This window comes from Melanostigma gelatinosum (genome assembly GCF_949748355.1).
Source record: "Melanostigma gelatinosum genome assembly, chromosome: 7".
In the NCBI taxonomy this organism is placed as follows: Eukaryota; Metazoa; Chordata; class Actinopteri; order Perciformes; family Zoarcidae; genus Melanostigma; species Melanostigma gelatinosum.
The window spans coordinates 4,913,334-4,928,306 of NC_136640.1; the positions used below are offsets into that span (position 1 = coordinate 4,913,334).

A 14,973-nucleotide genomic window follows, 5' to 3' on the forward strand; every position below is an offset into this window, starting at 1 on the left:
GTGGGAGCATCTAAAGTAGGTTATCACTGCCAGAGAAAGTGACAGGCCTGTTATGATTCAAGGCAGATGATAAATGAAATCAAGTGTAGAGTCCTGCTGAGACAATAACCCAGAGATGATTGAAAGCGCTTTGGCGTAGGTGACAGCCATGAATCAGCTGACGAAACAACAAACATATCTGTCTCTCATGTCAGCAAACAGCTCACGTTGGATTCTCTCATGCTATAAACGAGGGAGAAAGGATTTACTGCACACAGAACAGGAGCAAGCAGCTTCAACACATGCTTTAGCAGATTCTCAAGATTGAAGTACTCCAATGAATTATGGGGTTTATAAGAGCTACTGCAAAAAAACTGGGGGATATTTTCCCAGTGAAAAATCTGATTTTGTAGCTTGAACTTTAGGGGTTAGCGTCACAGAGTCGTTTGGAGTAAAACACAGGCTGATGGGGCAGGAGATGTACAAATGTACAGGTTGATCCACGTTCCATCATGCACTGCTGCTGAAATGAGACACAAGGAGCAGGGAGGGACGTGGCAGCCAGGTAGTAATATGTTTCAGTTATGGAATTCTGGCCAGCTGCCTTCAGATCATGATGAATCGGTCTCCACTGAGGTTAATTGGGTGCCGAAGTGCCACGGAGACTCTCAGATCCTGGTGAAGTCAGAGATGCTGTGAAGCAATGTTTCATTTACGTTTCAGAGGATGAGTTGTGTTTCATCAGCTGAGGAGGGCCACGTTTTCATGTGCAGATTTGCAGATGGATATGCTCAAGGTAAGGTGAGTTAAGCCTTTCTAGTCAGAGGAGGAGAAAGGAGCGAGCGCTGCAGCCAAGTGTGTGTGTGTGTGTGTGTGTGTGTGTGTGTGTGTGTTCACCAGCTTGTGCCAGGCAGTTTGTTTGAACACTAAAGTGTTTACTCCTTCAGTTAGATTTGTTTGAGCAGGTGAGAGCGATGCTTTTCAAACTTGGCACTAGATAACTGAAGCAAAAAATGTGTGCCTCTGTTCCAAGAGAGCTGCTGTCTGATTAGTTTGGGGTAACTTAACCCCCCAGGAGGAAAGGAAAAGCTGGAAGTGGCCAGAGAGGCAAGGTTCATTTATTTTTGTGGGGCTGTCACAGTATTAATAAAACGTTACCATTTTTTACCTCGGAAACAAAGGACATTAAAAAAAGAATGGAGGTCGGGGGATTAAGGAAAACTATTAATCGACGTGAAATACGAGGCTTTGCAAAGATAAATCCTGCATCTGAGGGGTATCGGTAATTCAAATATCAAACATGACAGCTTCGTTTGTTTGCCAAAATACCGTTAAAGGAAGGGATTAAACAAGGTTTGATTCAACAAGGCCCCAAAACTCATCAGAAAACTTCATTAAAACGTAACTGTACTTTTAAAAATGTAGCAATGATCAACGCACAGTGTTTTATGTTTGAGGCTGAAATAATGAGAGGCGACGATGCAAATCCATGAACACGTTTCTCTGTCTCCTTGCTAATGTGTTGGAACAGGAGTTTGTATGTTTGCCAGTTGTTGTGCAGTTGTTGTGTATCACCTATTGTACAAGTGTGGAGCCAAACCCTTGTTTTCTTCTATCTACACAGGAAAGGGGATTAACTCCTTCACTGCTGACATGACAACCTGAGGAAAAAATGCCTTTTCTGACCTTAAAATATCACATATAGCCTTCTACTGCCTACCAGCACCCATTTCACAGGGTCACCATTGTAAAACGAGTCAGCTGGAGACTTTGTTTCAATCAAATCATGGAGCTAACATCAACTAACTAGCTGGCAAAATCAATATTTGCCAGACTGCTGACTTCTGCCTCTGTTCTGAAACAAAGAACCCAATTCCGAGCGGTAAGTCTGGCACTGTGACTGCTGCGAGGATCAAAAGCTCGACAGCGACCAACACATTTTCTTGACTCACATGCAGATTTCAACCTGTTGTTGATGAGGTTAAACTGATTAGAAGGGAAACAAAGGCGGAAGCAATACCTTAAAATTCAGGTAAATAAGACACAACAGGTGCATTCGCATTAGCACTGGGCAGGGCACTGTGAAATTAACTAGTCAAGCAAGGATAAATGATTTTCATCATCCAAGGAGAAAGTGCAATAACACTTCCCACTGGCGTAGAGGGAGAGAGAGAGGGGGGGGGGGGGGGGGGGGGGGGTCATGAACAGGCACACAGCCAAAATCCTCCAGGGGACAAAACAGCTGAGATAGATAACAGATAATGTAAAAATATTTCAACCACCGTAAATCTTTCTTTTCCAGCACTGCCGTGATCGGCCTATTACTCTAGAGACCATATCTGTGATAACACTTGTGACAGCCCTCCGATAATTTTCTCCCAATCATCAGTGAACTTTTACTGCTGTAAATTGGGTGGAAGTGAAATTGCAGATCATGATGCTCTCTATGTGCAATCCCCCCCCCCTTGTTCCCAAACCGACTGAGGTGGCAAGTTTTCTGCAGAGGGCGGACTTATTCAATGATAAGATGATGAAACGGAAAGGACTCGCTTGTCGTTGCCTTTTGAATATCATTACACTTCGATCCTTTCAAGTGTTTTCCAGACACACATGCGTGACACTTAAATTGAACTCTCCAATGAACATCTGTGTCTGGCCACACACTTCGCGATTTCAAAGGAGACAGTAGAGCGCCGGGAGGCTGATTTCCATTTCAGTGGAATTACTTGCGGTATGAGAAAAAGGGTTGTTCGGATTTTCAGTGACTTCCGTACAAAAATTGCATGCAGGTTGATCTCCCCTTTCCTCTTCTCCAAAGATTATCACAGAATCCACTGCTGTCTCGTCCAGTTCTTTCAATTCACAATGGAGCAACAGCCTAGTGAGTGACTAAGTGGGTGATTAGTCATTATCAAACCACACACGATGCCATCAAATTAACATTGGGTTGTGACAACGGCAACACTGCCAGGGCAGATTTGACAAAAGGGATCAAAGAGATCCATTGTAACCGCTGAGTTGAAATGATAGGGAGCATGTCTGGCACAGAAAATAAAGTGATGAAGCTGCTGCCACTTTTGAGAGATGAGGACAAAAGTACTGTGGAGAGAGTAGAAAGTTTCTGACCCAGACCATTAAAACAAGGGCTGCTCTTTGCAAGACTCCACTTGATCTCAGGCTAGACCTGTTGTTTGAAGACAGCTCAGAGATTAACGCTCAGTGTTCACCAAATTCCTGCACTGGGAACAGTGTTCAATCTGCTTTTAATTTAGAAAGCAATGCTGTTCATTAATTGCTCATTGATTGTGCTCACAACAGTAAACAGCCTCTTACAGCTGCCACGGTCATGCCGAAGTAAATTCAATGTAAATCTAATTATTTTGCCTCATTATTTTATCTGTAATGGCGGCAAGATAAACCGAGCATGCTCCGTGCCTCCTGGCATGTCAGGTCAAGTTCATTTTTAAGGTTATTTCTGCAAACCTATCATCCCACGCATGGCACCAGCAGGACTCCATGGCTGTAACTAATCAGCACTCACCACGAGTCAGAATGTTTCAGTACAGAATACGCCTCAGCCACAAGGAGAGCGCATCAGAAGCTCTGGAACTTAAAATCATGACACAAACTTTGCCACACTCTTGTAAGGCATATAACACTAAACGCTTTTGTTGTGAAGGCTTTCCTCAAAGACTTTGTTGTTTCCAGTAATCTGACATGTGATGGAGAGAAGGTTTTCCAGCCCTGGAAACAACACTGGAGGTAATTACAGTAACACTGTAAAGGTGCTCCTGAGCACCAACGGGTGCCTGCTTTGAAAGCATCCGTCTTACAGTTGATGTAGTTGTTTGTGATAAAGGAGACGAATGGCTTGTGCTCTATTTAATGGGTTGTTTGACTGGTGCTATACACCTCATGTAGCTCACTCTCTTAGAGATTGATTGGGATAAAGCAGAACAACAGCAAGGACCGAACTTGGGACATCATCTCGGATCAGTTATATTTGCCAAGTGTTCCAATCCGTTTTTCATGGTGATGCAATCTTGAGGCGTCCCACAGAAAAACGTATTCATGAATTGTCCGAATGTTTCGTCATCTCTCCACGGCGTATGCAGATTTGTACAGGTGTGTATTTGTGACATTGTGGGGAGTGATGTGTGTCAGGTTTTACCTTTTCTCGTCCCTGTACCATTCAAACTCTGGAGTGGGCACGGCGGTGGCGTCACACTGCAGTGTCCCCATGCGGCCCACTGGAGTCTCTGAGCTCTGGGTTCTCTTCATTGTCGGAGGGTCTGCAGAGTCATACAATGTCGAAATCAGTAACATCTTAAAATCAATAACCAAACTCATATACACTACAAAATAAAATGATTTAACTTGACACTTTCATTTGTTTTTTTTTGGAATGCTCAGATTTCCTACAAGGTGGAATTCATTGTATTTCATCAAGTATGTCTGAATAGGGCCATTGACATAATTCAGAAGACAAGCCCCTTTCTACAATATATAAAAGCAAACAAACTAACAAATATTTTAGAAGTGAAAGTTTCTTCTACGAGCCACATTTCACTGTGTCAAATTGAATTCTATATTTAGGCCTTCAAGCCAAGATAACCAATTTAAGATGCATTGTTTGGAGCTCAGAAAGGTAATCAGTGCTAAAACTTCAAATTCCCTGAGTTCATTAACATTTGTCATACAGACAGAATTCTACAAACGTCACAACGGCCATCAATATGTGGATTAATTAATACCAGTGTTCCATTTAGGATCAAACACCAAGAAATGGTTTAATATAGAAATCTTCATCGTTTCATTCACTTAGACTTGGCGAAAGTACAAATCGGGCAACCAGCCATACGTGACTTGTTCAGATCAAAGAGAATTCTCTACCTCCTGTGAGGGGAAGTGGGTTTGTGATGTCCCGGGAGGTGTTCATATCAATCCAACAGATGTATTACACCCGCCAGCTCTAACATGGACCCCTGATGAGGTGTAATTAGGTGATCTTATTTTGAAATGCTAAGCGTATCTTTAATGACGATGGTACGTGACAATTACCATGTTGCAATCAAAGCGAGAGATGTTTATCTTTCTACCTGGATTCATCTTGAGAAAACTGAGCGGCGCTCCAAAACCTTCAAGATTCAATCATCACTCTCTGCCAAACAACGTTCTCCAAGTCTCTACACTCACTTCCAATCTTGACTTTTGTATGCTTTCATGTATCATCCTGTATCATCCTGTGACATTTCTAACATAAAACGGGAGTGAGCGAGCGGCGTATTGTCGGGTTACTTACAGCTGACAACCACATTGACATATTTGACATCAGGCGTGGCGACGTCGTTGCTGGCCTTGCATTCGTAACGACCCGCTTGGTTTCGCATGATACCTATGATGTCCAGGTACTCCTCTCCGTCCAGCGGCTCTGCTGCAGAGAGTTAGAGACAGACGGGATGGAGGGAGTCAAGAGGGAGAGGAGCAAAGAGAGAGACAGAAAGAAGGAGGAGGGATGAACACAAAGTTAATGTTTGAGCTCCAGAGTAAAAACATTTCCTTCTTATTTCAACTCTTACTTTTGCCACTGACCAGAATAATCTAGTAGCCATCAGTTCGAATGGAAAAGCTGAATGAATGGAAGAAAAACTGACCAACAGATGGATGCATTGAGTCACATCTTTGACAAACCAATCAGTGTACATTACTTTACTTTACGCACTTTGTTTGAACATATTCACATTGAGTTTTGTTGGAGACATGTTTATATGTGTCTTCATACTTTGGACATTTATTGTTCTGTCAGATATCTGTTTGTACTGCTACAACAACTTAAGATTCACTCAGAACTTTCTGGAACACACTTTATACAAGATACTGTATATTGAGGCACAAAAAGGAATGCCATTGCTGAATGACATGTTTCAAAAATACTTCGTTGATATAACCTCTGCAGAAGTGTTTATAGTTTTTGAATTAAACGAGAGCATTCATCCACACTCATATTGCACAACAGAGTTCATTCAAATTCACAGTCAGGTCATGCTGTGAAACTCAGATTGACTGACTTCCACTGACTCTTAAACTGGGGCTGCATTTGGTATTCAACAACTTGTCAAGCTGGCTTTTATGAGTTGTTTTTCTGACAGAGCTTCAATTAAGGCGGTCGCGTCTGCAAATGTCAGACAAAACATCTTAACCGAGTGGAAGAAAACCACAGAGGCTATCAGGCAGATATCTGACGAATTGTTTAATGAGCAATCCAGCTAATTAGCCACGGAAAGAACACAGTGTCTCGGCGTCTGATTAGGAATGATCTGCTTTGTCTTATTACAGATCTGTGGGTGGGTCAGGAGGAGGCTGCCATATTAACTGCACTTCATCTTTTCAACACCTCGAAAAAATATCATTGGAGTGAAGAGATATCATTATTTGCAATGTCACAATTAATTACTTTGGTGATTGTGTGACATTGCTCTTGTTTGAAAGCGGTGTGATAATTAGTGCTGCACGCGACGATACCATTTGTTTGCACACAATAGAAAGATGTACAGCTTGTTCGTTTGACTTGAATAATCATTCTACGCACATTGCAACATGATGGGAAATTAAATTATTGGAAATTGGAAACTTAATAAGGAATCATCTGCTTGTAGCCAGTATGCCAACAGTGCAGATCTCACGATATTTCTCAAAAATCTGCCCTGAATGAGGGAGGGAGTCTCCTGGGACTGAGCAAATTTAATAACAACAATAACTGATTCTTTTCTGAATCTAAGAAAATAGGGAATGATGGAATCTCGGCGGTGGAAATACATTGCGAGGAGGAGATCTCTGGGCTGAATGGGGAGAATGCACCATTTGTAACAACAGTAAATGTCACCGGTCTCCATTGTGGGTAGGTTCATGCTCGTGTTACGTGTGGGGGGCTGCAGGCTCTGTGACACCGAAGCGTTGCGACCTGAGAAATGAACAGGCAACTTCGTGGGACTTCCATATGGGAGGTTCGTCCAAACAAACAGCCGTTACACTTTGGTGAACAAACCTAAATGTTTTTTCCATTTCATGCCGTGAAGCTCACAAAATCACCAGGAAACAAGAAAACATCCGTGTGACTTCTAACCATGCCTGAAGCTCAAACGCCCTAATGTCAAATATCAAGTGCATGATGGAGATGGAAGTCAGTTCATACAGTATTATGTCATATCGATTGAAAGATCAGTGGGAGAATATTCAGCTCCCACTGGACGAACTGCCAGAGTAACGTGATTGGAGAGGTATGATTGAAAACCTGTTGCCATGGAAATTCTATTGAAGCTCAATCTCTTCTTCAGTGCTTTGGTTTTGGTGCTGGATGCAGAGAGAGAGAGAGAGAGAGAGAGCGAGAGAGAGAGAGAGAGAGAGAGCGAGAGCGAGAGAGAGAGCAAGAGAGAGAGAGAGCGAGAGAGAGCGAGAGAGAGACAGAGAGAGAGAGAGAGAGAGAGAGAGAGCGAGAGAGAGAGAGAGCGAGAGAGAGAGAGCGAGAGAGAGCGAGAGAGAGAACCAGGTGACTGCAAAGATCAAAGCATAGAGAAGAGAGGAGAGAGGAGAATCCAAATGAGAGATGAGAGGAAACGTCTCGACTATTTCTTGTCAAACGCAGCAATTAACTGTCAGTGATGTCACCTGGTGTGTATAGAGAGGAACTCAATCATGACGGATAACGGGATCGTGATGTATCGTCTGAAGAAACAATTCATCACAATACATTTCATGCATCTTTCGTCTGTGCCCATTGGAGAATACAGCTTCCTTCATGAGAAGTGTGTGCTTCACGTTATCTGTTTAATGAAGCGTAATGAATAGAGAGGTTCATCTTGTCTGGAGGGAATTGATTGGAGCGTGTGTACAGTGTATGTGGGTGCATGTGCGTGCACACGGGCCGACGCCTGCGTGCGGAGGCGCGATGTCTCCGCGGTGAGTATGAAGACACATTTCCTTGAGGGCTGTCAGGAAGCACTGACAGCGGTGAATGAGCACATTAGAGAAGCCCCATGAATCCTGGCATTACACTATACTACATAATCACATTTCTATGCTAATCTGGAGGACGGAGGGAGAGTTCGTGACAGTGAGGGAAACAGTATTATGTAAGGGAAGGACAAGGATCATTTGTTTTCCAAATAAACCTTTTTTCCAGATACAAATCAGCAGGCTAACATGCTGACGATCCTAATTACAGGAGCACTAAACAAACGGTACAGTATCCTACATTTGAAGGTATTTGATAATAAACCAAAAGTATTGGACAAATGCATATTAGTACCTGATAAAGTTGGGGGATTACCAAAGCCATTGGGATTCATCGTCTGAGCACCGTACATATCTGTGCCAAAGTTCATGGCGATCTGTCCAATGGTTGTCAAGATACTACACTAAAAATAAAACATGGCAACCTTGTGGTGGTGCTGGAGAAAAGGCCAGTAGAGTTCATCCTCTGGGGAGCAGGAATATCTGTACAGAATGTCATGGCAATCCATCCATTAGTTGCAGAGACATTTCAGTCTGGACCAAAATGGTGGACCGACAGATATCGTCATTCCTGCAGCCAAATCGCAATCATGGGGAGATTATCATCATCACCCGAGTAATGCTCAGTATTTATGTCACTCTGTTCATTTATAATAGCTGTATAGTTGGCCAGGTATGGTCATAATCACAAATTGCTTGTAATATCTGACAATGACCTCTAATGGCGGCAATTTGCAGCTTAAGCTAACGAGCTTCGATGAGCTTCATTGAAACGGTCATTGCTCTACAGCCCTGGCCGGAGGTTTCCATCCAGAGCTTTTAAGGTGATATATTTAAAATGATGATACAATGTGTTGTAAGTTGTAACTTTAACTGGGAGATTCAAACAACTCTATTCCCTGTTCCACTTCTATTTTTTTTCCTACAAATTAAGAACAAACAACCTGAAATGAAACAGTGTGGAGTTCTTCCATCTCATAGAAAAAACATGGATTAGATATCGACGAGTAAATGATCAGTACAGCTTGTAAAATAAACTGTTCCAAATGACTGTACTTTAAGCTGCGTAATAAGACAATGCATTTATGATAGTTTCATTTAGAATCTTTCAAATAGCAATGTTGATGAGCAACCAATCGTTCAGCAGATGGACGGAGATATTTTTAACATTGAAACTTTGGCTCTTTCGGCAGTACTGACACCGATTCTTTCTCTCTTGTTCTTGCTCACACATTGTCATGGGTACACACACACCTATAGGTGTTCTTCCGCTTCCAAAATCTGTGGCTGTAGGTCAGAGTTTCAACCCCTGCCAAACTGCAGTGTGTTTGTTGTGCGTCTTTTGATTATATTTCCATGTTGCAAGCGGTTTTCTCCGACTTCTCTCCTGCCATGCTCGGGAGTGGGGGAAAGCACACAAGTGTCAGTAGCCTTGAGCTACTCCAACAATAGAATTCACAATGAGAGGCACGGAGAGAATAGGTGGCAAAATGCATTTTCTACTATGAGAGAAAACCTGGAAATAGAAACTTGTGGTTGCAGAAGGTGTTTTGGACCACTGAACTGTGGCAAGATAAAGACAGAGAAAGCATCCGTATACACTTAAGATCATCTCTGTATGAAATGTGAAAGCTCTACCGTGTGTCACCACTGGGATGCAGCTATGAAAATACCAAGTGTCATCATCACATACCAATTGTGTGCTTGCAATATCTTGTTTGCAAGAGGTATCCTATTTTAGGAACTGCATATCTAGTTTTAGAATGAAACTACTCCATGATGATCACAGAGAAATGTATGCGCAGCACACAAAAATCCAGAATTAAGTTGTCTTTGCCGAGATGCTTGGTGATTGGACTATTTAAAAAGCATTGTTTTAGGAGTGGGTGGGAATGCTCCAAAACATACTGTAAATTAAAGCCATGTAATAACTGAGAATTGGAAGAAGCATCGGCAAATAACTAAGTTCTACGGTGAGCTGCATTTCTGCATTGCAGCTGACTCAAGCTGAATGAAGCGATACAGCCAGCTTTTCTTCCGAGCCATTTGAAAGCTTATGAAATGTGTTGCAAAACGACATGAAAAAAAATGAAGTTTGTGACTGTCCAAACTGCAAAAGATGTAGTGTATACCACATGTTCATGGCTGAGCAGTGACAGTTCATCAATTGCTGCTTTTAAACCCACCTTTCATCCTTTCTTGGACACAAAGCTCAAATTGCCATGAACTAATTTGCCATGCAGCCTGGCGCTAGCCATGCTGCAAAGACCCATTATAGCGTTGACAGCCCCGTGCCCCTTGTGATATGCAACAGCAGGCTTCTGTAAGTGAGTTGGGAATAGTTGAGGGGCCTGGAGAAAGTACACTTCTACAAATGCCTGCTGGATACTGATTTGCATCGTACTGGCAACTTTAACTTTGTGTGAACAACTACAAGTTTTCTTTGTCAATTACAAATAGGAGTGAGGGACAGCAGTGGCACACATTCTGTGGGTCCACGCATGCCCCCTTCCTCCCTGGTGTGGGGGGGGGGGGGCATGCGTGGACCGAACTTCAGCTGGCAACCGGATGGCGCCATTTGCATATCCTCATGCATCATTCATCAGCATCACTTTACCACAGTGCGAAACATTACATTTATTTTGCAAATGCTAATTTATGTTAAGCAGCGGATTTGAGAAACTTCAGAGTCGAGTGGCATAAAATCCTGCGACATTTATTCTCTGTTGTCTGCAGGACTGTGTGACAGTACGTGCGCTGGTGTGTGTACACGTGCACATACCCGTCGCCGCCCCCTGGCCCTTAAACTCTGTGCATGTGTGCGCCTGTTTGAGCGTTTGTGTTTGGACAGTTGGTTCCGGCTTTATCAGGGGAGGCCACATGGCAGCTATCTTCCCGTCAGGAGTCGGTGTGATTTAAACGACGGGTCAACACATAATTGCAGTGTAACTATCCTCGTCAACACATTCCACCCGGTGGAGATAATGAAAAGATGACTGAGCTCGGAAACTAAAGGAATCTTAAGCTCACTTATGACTCCATTGACAGTGTGTTGCCAAAACCAAGCACACCATGCGATGCGATGTCAACAGGGCTCAATACTGCTTTCTTAAAGGGACACTGCACTCAGAGTTTGAATGCAGTGATTTCACTGTGTGAGGCATTGGTTTTAAATGGCAAACATCATTTTACACCATTCAAATCAAATCACTTGCAATCTGAAATGTCTTAAGTCCTATGTAATGAAAGCACCAAAAATAGCCTTGTGAGACTCATCGCCTTCATGTGCAGTGTTACATTTCCTGGATTCTAATGTCTTTCTACACTTGGCAGCAATTCTGTAAGAACACTATCTTTTCAGCAGTCTGAGGACAAAAGGAGAACTTCCACTTCTATTCACAAGCCACTTGCTGCCACTGCTGCTGGCGGTGCAGAAACAACACAGGTGTTGAAGCCAAAACATGACGGCTGTTTATTTGCCGCTTCTTGAGCCGAAGAAATGCTACGCACAGAGGAGCGGTGCAGCCGTCTGTTTTCCTCAACGCTGTCATTCCTCTCTCTATCTCGTTTTCCCACTCTCTCCTTCTTCTTCTCCTTCTTGTTCTTCTTCTTGTTCTTCTTCTTCGACTCCTCACAGGCCTTTGTTGTTTTTTTCTCGGTGTGGCCGAGTTGTTTGGCGCTGCATTGCTACCGTTGTTTGTCTTGTTCAAGTCTGAGGCTTCAAAAGGAGATTAATTGTCGATAAAGCAGAATAGGGTTGAGTGATTGAATTCCCATGAAGGGTAGTTGGGTTGTCCACTTTCTCTTACACTTGGCTGATAAACAGATCCAGCCTTTTGTTGTGGGAAGACTTCTCATTGCTGTCTGGATGGATTCAATGAGCTTGTGTTTGCTATGGGAGAAGAGGCTCTGTGTTCAGCAAAGATAGCAAGGGCAGGCACAGACTATCACTGCTTAGCCTTGTGTCACCGTTTCTCTCCTTGCACACACCAACACACATGTGCATGCAAAGACAGATACACACACATGATAGCATCGTTCATACACTTCTTCATGTCGGCACCTGAGATGAACTCTCTGGGATAAATGTTGTCGGACGGTGTTAGAAGATAGACGTACAGGGATGTGTGTGTGTGTGTGTATTAAAGAGATGTGTTGCCAGTAGGGCCAAAGCTCTACACTCATCATGTGCACTCCACACGACCATGACTCAGTTGTTTTTTTAGTTCCTGAAAGTAACACCTAATCGGCATAGGGCTAGAAAAACAGCAGGATTTGTATCTATGTATCTACAAGACTACAGGAGAGTAGATTCCATAGGTGGTCAAAAAAAACACAGGACATTCCAGGACTTTCAACCACGAGACCGGTGTTTGAGACCGCAGGTCCCAAAATGTTGTTGTGAATGGTCGCGGTCATGACGGTTGTTGTAAACCTCACTAAGTGGTTTTGTTGCCTAAACCTCAGTTCACGTAGTTATTTTAAGCCCAACCATATTTTTTTTCCCCCCTAAAACCTAAATACTAAGTGGTTTTGCTGGCTAAGCCTAAGGTTGCGTAATGTCGTCCAGACGAACAGGAAAAAAACAAGACAAGAATGGAAACTCTTTGTCCCTGTAGACGGAAGCAAGAGATACAAGTTTGTAACTATTTGATGAGCTGCTGTGAGACTTTGTTGGTATGTGGGAATTGCCCAGACTGACCACACTATTTCACCACTGTCTACTTTAAAGGGCTTGCTCAAGGGCATGTGAAGAAAAGGTGTGTTCATTCTCCTGCCCTGCACGTATCAGCTTGCCTTGTGCAGAGATTCAAACCAGGAACCTTGAAATCACGAGGTCCACTTCTCCTTTCGGCTACTCTCTCCCTGAAGGGCTGTGCGACTTGGCGCTCTTGAAAAAAGTGCTTATGGACTGAAAAAAAAGAAAAGTGCTGCGTTTCGGTGCGAGCTCCAGCATTCAGCCAGCCCAGCGGTGACTCCACCTAATGAGGCTGGGCAGACACAGGGCAAGCTGTGCTCATGATGGTCTGTGCACCGTGTGACAGCAGACTGATTTCAGACCAGCTGCTGATGATGCTGATCGTAAACAAACAAGGGAACAGTGGCTGTCAGCAGATCTGAGACCTGCTGAGAGACGGATGAGCAGCTGTCTCCTCTTGCCAAAGGGCTGGGAATCAAGTGGTTGCGCACACGTGCACGCGCACACACTCTCGCACACAGCTGGAGACATGGAGCAGGGAGGTTGACCTGGGTTGCTCTGACAAGGACCTGTCACCACCTTACACTTCACTCCCACCATCAGCAGGCTTGTCAGCTACTCTCTGTCGCTGACAGCTTGGCACACAATGATGTGTGTGTGTCTGTCGCCTGCATACTCTTCTCAACTACTCCTACTGCACGGGAGTTTTACTACTGAGGCACCTATGTATCTGCACTGATGCCAGCTCCACTCCCTCCTGAGCGTCAGAGATGTGTGCGTGTGCATCCGTGTGTTGTGTTGTGCTCTCCATAGCTCCATGCCTCTCCCCAGACAGCAATTGAAGTGACTGTCATACTCTGCCGATGGAAGAGATGGGAGGATGATGGAAAGAGGAGACAATGAGAGAGAAAACGAGGGAGAGGAAGACTGAGCGCGACAGCGGAAGATGGATAGACAAAGAGTCGCATCGAGGTACAGGGAGAGAGCGCTCTCTAGACAAGGTGACAGTGCTGGAGAGACTTCCCCGAGGCCAGTCTTGGAGCATGGCCGACACCCAGCCGTGGGCGGCATAGGAGTGATGTCAAGGGCACTCAGCATCAAACCTCCTAAAGGCTGCCATGCCAAGCACTGTTATAAAAGGGTTATGACTTCAATATGCAGCCGGATCATATAGTGTCGGAGCATGGGCTGCGGTCCAAATCAATTCATTTGGACAGATGTCTTTGTTGCAATGAAACTGTTGCGGTAGATTCATAGCTTGCCATTTGCAGTTAGCCGACGCTATTATCCAGAACACCTTTAGAGTTGGAAATGTGGCTGAAGGACACAGTAAACATGACTGCTGACGGACGGGTAATAGGTGTTGAGAAAGTTAAACCACTGATATCTTGGTTACAGGACACTATTTGCAGTCTATCCGTCCATTCGGCTGCCAAGGGTGCAGCATCGTAAATACATCAAGGCCTCTTTAACGACTTGAATTTAAATCATCAGGGTCCTACTTTCACTGCAAGCTTCTCAAACGCCCAGCTGGTGTGCCTTTGCTTGAGCGGATCCGAGGTTCACTGTGGCTGTGCTCCCTGCAATGTTAAATGACTGACAAACTCTTTTACACCAGATAGGTGAGAGGATCTCAAATGCATAATTGAACATTAATTAACGACCGGAGTTACTGTAACTAACGATAAGAGTAATTGAACATCCAGTGAAACTGGCAATTTGCATACTAAAGCACGTTTCTGTTCGTTCTCTCTCTGTCTCCAGCCTGTCCTTCTTGTCATGTGCCTTCCCTGAGGACAGCATAACTTCCACCAATTCCTCCTCTTTCCAGCTCTGTGTGGGTCCTCCAGGTCATGGGAAGCCACAGGCCACCAGAGGGCATGTATTTTTCATACCTGTCTGACTACTACTTTGGTGGTCTTAAGAGGCATGCAATGAAGAATTCCATGCTTGACCAGAGGCCCCATTCCCCCGCACAATTGGTGTTGACATCCTCCCGACCTCCCACCACCCAGGAGCTCCAGTCTACCACCTTTTGGGGAGTGGGACTCAAGCTGGGAACCAGTCAGCTAAGGAGATCAACACAGACATGCTTGGAGGTCTCAGCACAAGCATGTCGCGCAGACACTGGGGGCTTTGCGCATGTAGTGTACCAATACGTGCATTCCCCCTCACATACTGTACTTTTCCTCACCCTTCTCTGTTACCTTCTCTTCCTTCCTCCCATCCCGCTGAATACCCCCTTACCACTGCTCTCCTCCCCATCCCTCCATGCTCCATTGATC

The 14,973-nt window shown here is 44.2% G+C and overlaps 1 protein-coding gene across 1 annotated transcript in view; it reads right to left on the bottom strand.

The window, feature by feature from the left end:
* lsamp (limbic system associated membrane protein) overlaps positions 1–14,973 on the bottom strand; it is a 159,690-nt gene that overhangs the window by 5,054 nt on the left and 139,663 nt on the right. Inside the window, exons 5-6 of the mRNA XM_079271221.1 lie at positions 5,282–5,413; positions 4,151–4,271 (exon numbers count right to left, since the gene is read on the bottom strand). Coding sequence (XP_079127347.1) covers positions 4,151–4,271; positions 5,282–5,413 — 253 coding nt within the window. The remainder of the gene's footprint in view (positions 1–4,150; positions 4,272–5,281; positions 5,414–14,973) is intronic.